We start from the raw sequence: 10,639 nt of genomic DNA on the forward strand, positions 1-10,639 counted from the left end.
TCTATCTATTTCCATTCACTACAACGCTTTTGACTCAGCCATCCAGCCAGTTTTTATCCAGTGAAATGACTGCCCATCCAAGCTATGAGCAGCCCGTTTCTTCGGGAGAATACTGTGGGAAATAGTGCCAAACACTTTACTAAAGTCTATGTACGCAACATCCACAGACTTTCATTCATCCACTAAGTGGGTCACCTTGCATAGAAAGAGATCAGGTTAGTCAAACAGGACCTGCCTTTCATAAACCCATGCTGACTAGACCTGGTCACCTGTTTTTCACAGAATCACAGAATCATTTAGGTTGGAAGAGACCTCTGGGATCACCTAGTCCAACACCTGACCTAACACTAATCAGTCCCCCACTAAGCCATATCACTAAGCTTTGCATCTAAACGTCTTTTAAAGACCTCCAGGGATGGTGACTCAACTACTTCCCTGGGCAGCCCATTCCAATGCCTAACAACCCTTTCCATAAAGAAGTTCTTCCTAATATCCAACCTAAATCTCTCCTGGCACAACTTTAGCCCATTCCCCCTCATCCTATCCCTGGGCACATGGGAGAATATACCAACCCTCACCTCATTACAGACTTCTTTAAGGTACCTGTAGAGAGCAATAAGGTTGCCCCTACACCTCCTCTTCTCCAGGCTAAACAACCCCAGCTCCCTCAGCCACTCCTCGTAAGAGTTGTTCTTCAAACCCCTCACCAGCTTCGTTGCCCTTCTCTGGACATACTTGATCACCTCAATGTCCTTCCCAAACTAGACTGGGACAAAGAGACAATACTCGAGGTGCAGCCTCACCAGAGCTGAGTACAGGGGGACAATCACAGTCCTGCTGGCCACACTGTAGAACACAGAATCACAGAATCTCAGAGTCATAGAAAGGCTTGGACTGGAAGGGACCTTAAAAATCATTTAGTTCCACACACTCCACCTCTTCCATGGGCAGGGATGCCACCCACTAGATCAGGTTGCCCAGGGCCTCGTCCAACCTAGTCTTGAACATCTCCAGGCAAGAGGCATCAACAACTTCGCTGGGCATCCCTGCACATAGCAGGGATGAGATTCCAGAGCAACTCTGGGTTTTAGTTAGGATGTCTTACTCACATCAGAAGCCAGAACTCTGGACTTTCTCACATGCTAGTCTGCTTTGAGTTATAGTATATATATAGCACACCCTCTAACATCCATGATTTTAAAGGGGGTGGTACAATGGCTGCAAAAAGCTTTAACCCGTAACTAAATAATTGACCTCATGTTTGTCTTTGGCAACCAGCAGATGAACAAATGGCTCACTAAAGTTAAAGACTATCTTCTAGTTGCTACATCCCATGACAATAAAAAAGAAGGGGAAAGTTCAACCTTCATTGGGTTTCCTTTCTGTTGGGAAGATGACCATACAAGAAAAGTTGTGTTCGGTGTTTGTATCGTCATCTGTGGTACCAAAACAGAGCCTAATCAGAGCTGAATCTTTCGTGTTTGTCAACAAATACACCATGTTACTATGCACACTAATAACTATATATTTTTTATTATGATTATTTTCCCAGATTCTGCTTGTCTCCAATGGAGGGAAGTTTATGAAAAAGACACTGATTGGGGAAGCTTATATCTGGCTTGACAAAGTGGATCTAAGGAAAAGAATAGTAAACTGGCACAAACTGTTGGTCAGCTCTACACAAGCACACTGAGCAGAGCTGTCTGCTTGAGGCACAAAACCTTCAGCGTCTGCTATAAACAGCATCACTCCAAGACTACAGTTTGATATCATTGTATTTAGCTAGTCTTTCAGAATACAAAGTAGAAAAGAGCAGTCTCTGGACTACATAGTACACTTAAATGAGGGCTAGTACACTTGTTTTGCTGTAAGAAACAGCAAAGAAAAAACAAACAAACAAACAAAAAAACACAACAAAAAAACACACCACCAACAAAACAAACCACCAACACAATGAGCCCAGAAGTTAAAGTGAGGCTGTTTGAAATGAAGACTGCTATGAGGGCTCTCTGTTGTTGGACTCTTTGTGAAGAGAGTAACTGTGAAGGAAATAATGAAGACTGAAAGGCAGGTATTAATGCAGAGTTCATCTGCAGCTGGAGGTAGTGTGATGGAAAGAGCAGTCTGGTTTCCTGTGCAACCAGAAGGAGATCATTTTATGCAAAAGCACCTGGGGTGACTGACTTTCCAAATCTCACTTATCAGAAGTGCAAACTTGTTTGTCTGCATTTTAAGATCTCTGATAATTTCCTGTAGTGAGATTATGCCACTTGACACAAACTGTGAGGTGTTTGTAAGAGTGGTAATGTTATTTTATGTTACTTCTTTCCTTTTTTCTTTTTCCTTTAAGTACTATGTTGTGGAGAATTATAGCCAATTGTTTCATATGTTTCTGTATATTAATTGATATAAACCACTGTCCTAGAATGTAATGGAAACAAAACAAAACAAAACAAAACAAAAACTATACGAATGGTCTATAATTTGGGATGTGGTTTTAAAGAGAAATGTCAAGATGTAAAATGGCATACATCAGGAAGAAAAAATCTTGTTTTGATGTCAGTGTCACTGTACTTCACCTTACCTTTTGAATCAGCAGCTTTAACAAAGTTTGGAATTGAGGAGATTTAAGCACTGGGGACTAGCACAACTATTCCAAGTAGTTCTTCTATTTTTCAGCAATCAGTCTTATTCCAAACCTGTACATAGATAATGAACTCTAGACTATCCTGTAGGCACTTTGGAGCATCAGACCCACTGTGCCTCAACAACGCCTCAAATCTAAGGAAAGGGATACAAGGACAGTTACTGCCTGGAAGCTCTTGCATTAAGGAGAGTTGAGAATATCCTCTTACTATCTCAGGTGAATGTCTGAGTACTGAGTTATGAAAGAAGTAAATAGGAAGGTAACTTGCAACACTTAAGACTATCAACACTTCCACAGTCAAAGTCCTGTTTTCAGGGGTTTGCAACTGAGCAGTTAGCTCTCTTTGGACAAAAACTATTGCATGGGATGGTTTAGTCTATGTGTTACATTTTCCTTCTTACCATTTCTGAAGAAGAAAGGAGAGCTTTTTTCTTCCGTTCCTGAAACTGTAGCATTTAAAAAACAAAAACAAACAAGCAAACAAACAAACAAAAATAGATTCAATATACTGTTATCTCCCTTGTTACCCTCGTTACTCAGAAGTCAGTTAATATTTCACAGTTCATTAGAAAGTGATTTCCCTTGAAATATTACCTCATGACCTTTGCATATTTAAAAAGAAAATTACCTAAATTCTGCACTTCAGTCTTTTGTTTTTCTTGACCAATAAGGACATTTCACGAATCATTTAATGTATGTCTTCATATGTTTTCTGAACATTATTATATGTAGCACACTTCCACAGTTTGTACAAGACCAATTGAAAATATTATTTTGGAAAATAATATATACTTAAACAAGGGAAAAATAAGGCTCAACTCATTCAGAAGTGTGGCCACAAAAAAGCCACACTAATCTGGAGACACTTCTTCACATACAGTTTTTGATTTATATTTACCAGCTTAACAGCATCAAAAAGGAAGATGAGAAGAAATGGAAAATTTTAAGGATACACACACCAAGAAAACTGCGATTAACTTGTTCATAATCCTCTGGTAGCCTGCTTGACTTGCAAGCAGAACAGTCATATCTAAACTTTATGTGATAACTTGAAAACACAACATCACTGACAGTGGAATTGGGATGTGTACTTTAATGTTGAATTTTATGCTTTCACCAATATATGTATACCCTACCTCCCATATATTTTAAAACAGTCATCTGGAGTTATTGTAAACATCCTACATGTTTTGATGTTGTGTATGTTTTTATAAGATGATAAATACTTAAAAGAAAAAAAAATCCCCAATCAAACCAAAAAATCATATGTGGATATATTTGATGTGTTGCTCTTTTGGTGGGTTATTTTGCATTACTGATGGCTATAGTGTAGGATTATTTTTTGTTTGTTTGTTTGCTTTGTTTTGCTTTAAAAAAGAAGCAGTCCAGTTTCAATTACTGTGTGAAGTACAAGCCATGAGGTGTGCAATTTTGTGCAAACTGCTGGTAATTTTGTTCTTGCTAAGATTTATTATAAAGACAGCAAGTCATTCTGGTAGTTGCTATGGAGATTTCCAGCAGGAATGAGCACTATCTCGCTGCCTTACTGGGAAGCCTGTAATCATCACTCTTAATTGAGAAAGCAGACCGGCATGCTTTGCTCTCACACACATACAAATGTGGCAAATATTTTTATAAAGTAGTTGTGTTGGTTGGTATAGCTGTGGCTGTATGGAACAACTACCTTTGCCTGCTAAGCAGCTGTCAGCAACTGGTTTAATTCAAGCATTATTAATTCTATGAATAATACACAATATGTTGCTGGATTTTGAAATGGTAGTTTTGGATTCCCATCATGAAAAGCAAAGGAATGAGGCACTGCCTCAGCCAGATGCAGCAAGGATAGGGCTCTTTTGATGTCGCATAGGACAGGCTAGTGACAGACCTGGGCCTACACACTCTCTCTTTTCTGAGGCAGCATCATTCAGTGGTCAGAGGATGCTTTCAAAGTGTGCCAAGTTCCTTTTTTTGACCAAATTTCTAGGTTGTACTGGAATCACACTATGCAACACAGATTCATGTTTGAATGCTTTTTTTTCCTTTTTTCTTGTTTTATGAATGAAGTCAGGAAAAACTCTCTTGTGACAATGTTTTTTAAAAAATATCAAACAAGGACTATTAGTATTTTTTTACTTTTTTGTATATATCTTAGTATATTTTTTTCACTTTTTTTCTCATTATTTTTTGTTTCTGTTATCTGGCCAAAAATGCTTAGATGTGGCAAGAGCTTTTATCATTTCTGAGTGATTGATTATTAATGAGTTCGCACATTTCTATAGTCGTTTCAAAGATGCATATTGCAGGGAGGCAATAGCAGAGGTATTTAAACTTTTTTATTCATAAATCTGCTGAGTCGACAGAGATTGAAGCTGCTTCTTTGTTCAAGCCCTTGTATAGTGGAAACAAATGAAAAATGAGCAGAAGCACAGTGTGTGTGTTTACAAATGACAGGGATTTCTAATGTTATCATTATTATTATGCATAACATAAGCAGCAAACAAACACTTTTTTTTTTTTCCAGGTTAAAACTAGACATGAGAGTTTCTATGATGAATGTTGAGTTAGTTCTTTATCATTACACTCTAAAGGGATAGTATCCAGGGGCAATGAGTGCTGCTTCTTTATTATTATCCACATTTTTACGTTGCATGGATCTAGTGTGGAAGAAACACAAACCCAATCCAAACCAGCTGAAGTCAATAACAATAGTTCTGTTGACTTAAACTGGCTTTAAATCAAGACCTATGAAATATTTGAGCTATTTTTCTGGATGCTGGGTGTTTGCATGGTTAGGCTGTGGGAAATGGTAGCTGGTAACCAGCTGATATTGATTCTTACTTTGAGGATGATGATGAAGAAAAAGAAGACATCTATTATATTGTATGCTAGTGTGTGCCCAATAGAGATTATTTAATTAGGATTTAGTTTCATGGAGATATCATAAAGATGTTAATAGTATTTTTTTAAATTATTATTTGAATCATAACTGACACTATTTTTAAGTACTTTATTTTCATTGCTACAATGCTGAATGTCCCAAATTCCATTATTTGAGTATATATCTAGATATGTACATACATATGTGAATAACAGAGAAAATTTGCATTTGTGTGAGTGTAACTTATAAAGGTAATGAAATGGAGAGGAAATTTAGTGTAAGTATCCACATACATTATATTTAAACCCTATTCCTCCATGCCTTGTGATTTTTTAATACACCTGGCATGTAGGATCTGTTGCTCTTTAAGAATACATGCTGCCTTTAGAAGGAAAACAGATGGAATAGGCAAAACCGGATACTCTCTCTTTAACTCATAAAAAGCATTTTGATGTTTTCTACATGTTTTGGTTTATTATTTTAAAAATGTTAATAAGCAGATATGCTGATGAGCTCAAAAGTTATATTATATATAGATATCCATAACTCTAAATAGAAGATTTGAAAGAAAGTTGTTTTCTTAATTTGTTACCCTGTAAATAAGTACACATTTTTGTAAAACAATCTGAGTTTAAATTATTAGCTCCTTCTGACATCCAAGCATGTGAATGTGTCCTTATTTGATTGTATCTTTTAGATGTTCAGTGATGTGCTCAGGTGCTCAACAATGGCTGACTAATGTGTGTGCTGTCATGCTACAGACAATGTGTACAGCATACCCAGTGTTTAAAAAAATCCAAAAACACACAAAAAAATCACAAAAACACACACAAAAAAAAAGATTATTCCTTGAAGAAATGTAATGTTTCCACAGTGAATGTTGCATGCATAGATAGCAGTTTGTTAAAATTCATTTTGTTTTGATTTTTCTTTTTTATTTTGCTTCCAGAGTCATCAGACAAAAACAAAAACAAAAACAAAACAAAAAAAAAAACAAACAAAACAGGCTCGTTCTAAAGGTTGTAAAAACTGAAACAAAAGTAGTATGAGAATTGTACAAAAATGCTTGTAAATCTGTCTCAGTTTTCACTTTATGTATAAATCCATGTCATGTTTTTGTGATTGACAAGATGTATCTTGATAAATTATGCAAATTGTGCTGTATAAAGGCTGTTACTTCAGTCTGACAAATAAATATTTAAAATATCTGCTTTGGTTTATTTTCTCTAATTAGCATAAAAATCTATTTTGCTGATTCGAATTTCCCATTTGTTGACTACAATATTTTTATCATAATGCCGCACATACTACCTGTATTCATCTGCTGTTCCTATTCTAGCACCAGCTCACCTCCCAGGGTAACTGCACCTCCACTAGTGTCCCACATTTCATTTTTAAACAAGGAATGGTTAATTCTTCCAATCCTTTCTGCAAACATGTCAGAACCAGAATGACATATCAGAACCACATGCAGCTTTTTGATATCTTCACCCAGATTCACCTGTGGAGAACAAATAAATGTACTGATATCAGCACAGTTACAGGAATATACAGAGTTTTGCCTCCTCACTAAGAAGAAAAGGTGAATTGAAAATGTGGCCCAACTCTGCACATTTTAAGTACCCAGGTAGTTAAGTATTAAAGGTAGTATTGGCTACCTCTTTCTGAGGAAACATTCATGGCTATGACCAATGCTTAACCCTACACTGTGAAAATGCTTAGAAAAACTTCACAAGACAGAAAGATAGTTGAAATTAGCTGCCATGGAAGCTGTAGGTTTAGTCGAATGTAGCTCCAGGAAACTGTAGATTACAGAAAGAAAATTCAAATATCCTTTCATACACACATAGAGAATGATTAAATAATATGCTTCTTTCTAAATAATTAATAATGTTTAAAAAAGAATGTATGTTAGTTCAGTCAAAACATTCAGCAAAGTGCAGAGAATTCATGAAATAATATTTTCTTACTGTTCTATTGCAGGGTTCAAGCTAGCAGTTATACATGGTATAGGATGGAAAATGGGGAATCAGGCAATTCATGGAATATTTTTTAAAATATAGGTTGAAATCAAAGCTTGTGTTGAGAGAAGTCACTGAAAAATATGGAGATTCATATTGGCATTTTGGTCCTTAAAACAGTTCCTCCATTCTCAAATACTGAAATCAAATATCACATTGATACTGAGTTCATAGCATGATAAATAACAGTCTCATGCTACAAACTGTAATAACTGAGAGGCCGGGCTGCCCCCTTGCAGCATTGCCCAGTATTGCAACTACATTTCACAGACTGATTTCACATTGCTAGAACTGCTTGAAGAGATACTTGCAGCTTTTAATTTTGTATTTTTTAAATCAAAGTAAGTCTTACTTGTCCCCAACTTTTATAGTGAAGTCACATGTCAGAGACATCTGCATCTCTACTCAGTCCACTTTTATTTTCGTTGTTCCTTCCCTTTAGGGCTTTGTTCTTAAGCTCTCTCTTTTAACAGATTTTACAGATTTGTCCAATCAGCACAATTTTGATTTGCATATATTAGTAACTCAAGCATGTCTAAGCATAAGAACTTGTTGACTTGTACTTACAAATTATTAAAACAGTCCTCAGAAACAAAGACTTCCAGGCACATTGTCCTGGCCAAGAATCCCTGCATACTTCAGGAGGTCTCTGCAAGACTTTTCTTTCCAGGGACCTAAGAACTTGAGGCCTAACAGTTCTTACTGCTCCCCAGCAATGCCAACTTGTGAAACAGTGTCCAACCCACCAGAACTCTGCAAATTCTTTAATTTTCTGCTTCCTTCGGGAGGCCAAACTCTCAGTGTCTCTAACAAGAACATGACAGCAAATATATTTTCATGGCCATCTGTAGATGTGAATTAGGAAATTCCTTCCTTCATTCCCTTTCCTGGGAGATTTTCCTGACAACCTTATGCAGAAAGAGCACCATGAATTTCTTGTAACCCTGCTTTACAAGGACTCAACGTTCCACAAAATTTAAGTCTATTCTACCGGCCATTTAAGATATTTATGAATTCACATCATAAAATAACCGCAATAATGTAATAAAAAGTATTATCAGAGATTTCTCCAGCTCTGTAACACCAGAATTTACCACTTTTAAGCAGAAAAATAAATCTAAACAACTAAATATATAGGGGTGGTTGGCTGATTTATCTATATTAGTAGCTAAAACAGTATGATAGTTTGCAGACTAGGACTAAGACACTGGAGGTCCAACAGAAGAAGGCTAATTTCTAGTTTGGACAGGTTTACATTTGGACAGGCTGCTTGGACATTTTCCTGTGGTTACCATTTTAGAGTGGCTACTTCTATGTCTCTTCTGAAGAAGCTAGTATTGTTTGGTCCTACAGCAGTCCACTTACTGTGTCAAGATTTTTAAGTGATATGTCAGATAAATTTTTTGTACACATGAAAAATGCAAAATGAAACCTTTTTCAGCGTAGACTGTCAAACCTCAGAAAGTCCCTGGTCTCAGAATTTCAGTGTCCACAAATGTGATAAAAACCAAAGTCACTGCCAGCAAAGTCAGGGCTCCAGAAAATACATGTATACTGGTCAGTAGGGCTTTTACTGCTCAGAAAGGTCTTGACAGTCTGGAGAAATGGACAGTGTGAATAGCATGCCCTTATAATAAAGAAAGTTAACAGGATAATAGTATGTATAGGAAGTTAATAGGATGTATTATCATGAATGCAAACAGCAGGTCCCAAAGGTGTTATTTAGCACCTGTGATAATTGACTGTATTACGTGTAGATTTAGGCTTTCCAGCAGAAGACATTGGTGTCCCTGAGTAAGGCCAATGGACTCTTCTTGAAAGTACACAGCAATACGAGAAGAGTCGCCAAAAAACAAGTTGCCATGAGAAATTCTATTCAGGTGTTTGGAAAAAAAAATAATCACAGTGAGGGTAATCAAATGCTAGAAGAGGTTGCAAACAGAGGTAGTCCCTCTTTGGACATATTCAAAACAGGTAAACAGGTAAACAAGTCCCTTAATACATGTGGACTTGCTTTGAGCAAGGGACAGGGAATTTGACTAGATAACCTGTCACTGTCCCTTTCAAACCAAACTACTCTCTATGGCTCCAGAGTTAACGTAATAGAAAGAAATTACATCATTCTACTATCACTTAATTTTTCAATTATTTTAAGAGAAGGACAGTGTCTCTGGCTTCACGGAAGTCAGACTCAACAATATACGTTATATTTTAGTTAGATTAATCACCAGGGTTTATTTGTTTTTGTGAAATGAAGTGCTTTTGTACAAAGACAGTAAGCAGTGTCCCGTTTTTAGCAGCAGGGCAACTCTCTTCAGTGAAACTCAGTGTTGACCAATATAAATCTTTTATATCATACTGATCTACCTATCATATTCAGTCAGATATTATCATATCCCAGGGTGCATCAAGCACAGCATTACTAGCTGGTTGAGAGAAGTGCTTGTCCCACTCTATTCTGCAATTGTGCAGCCTCACCTCAAGTATTGTGTGCAGTCTGGGGCACCACAGTATAGGAAAGACATAAAACACGTCTAGAGAGCATCCTAAAGAAATCTGCAAAGATGCTAAAGGGTCCAGGGGGTGATATTTATGAGCAGTAGATGCAGTCACTTGGATTGTTCAGCCTAGAGAAGAGGAGACTGAGGGGAGGCCTCATGGTGGCCTACAGCTTCCTCATAAGGGCAGCGGAGGGGCATGAGCTGAGCTCTGCTCTCTGGGGACAGCAACAGGACCCAAGAGAATGGCATAAAGCTGGGACAGGGGAGGGTCAGGCTGGGTGTTAGGAAAATGTTCTACACCAAGAGGGTGATCAGACACTGGAACAGTCTCCCTAGGAAAGTGGACATAGCACTGAGCCTGCCAGAATTCAAGAATTGTTTGGACAACACTCTCAGACATATTTTTGGGTGGTCCTTTGTGGAGCCAGGAGCTGGACTTAATGATCCTTGTGGATCTCTTCCAACCCAGGATATTCTATGATTCTATGATTCTATAAAGCCTATTTACTAAACTGCCTTTGCCGGCTGCAATACAAAAACGTACTCCAGTTTTAAAGTTAACTACTCTACCATTGGTCTTTAATTTTTCTGG

General features: G+C 37.3%; 1 protein-coding gene across 6 annotated transcripts in view; it reads left to right on the plus strand.

The window, feature by feature from the left end:
* PCLO (piccolo presynaptic cytomatrix protein) overlaps positions 1 to 6,733 on the plus strand; it is a 361,590-nt gene extending 354,857 nt beyond the window's left edge. For all 6 annotated transcript variants that reach the window (XM_027459987.3, XM_027459975.3, XM_027459963.3 and 3 more), the window contains one exon: positions 1,553 to 6,733. In XM_027459987.3, coding sequence (XP_027315788.1) covers positions 1,553 to 1,693 — 141 coding nt within the window. In that variant the 3' untranslated portion in view covers positions 1,694 to 6,733. The remainder of the gene's footprint in view (positions 1 to 1,552) is intronic.
* Positions 6,734 to 10,639: the final 3,906 nt, after the last annotated feature.

This window comes from Anas platyrhynchos, chromosome 1 (assembly GCF_047663525.1).
Source record: "Anas platyrhynchos isolate ZD024472 breed Pekin duck chromosome 1, IASCAAS_PekinDuck_T2T, whole genome shotgun sequence".
NCBI lineage: Eukaryota > Metazoa > Chordata > Aves > Anseriformes > Anatidae > Anas > Anas platyrhynchos.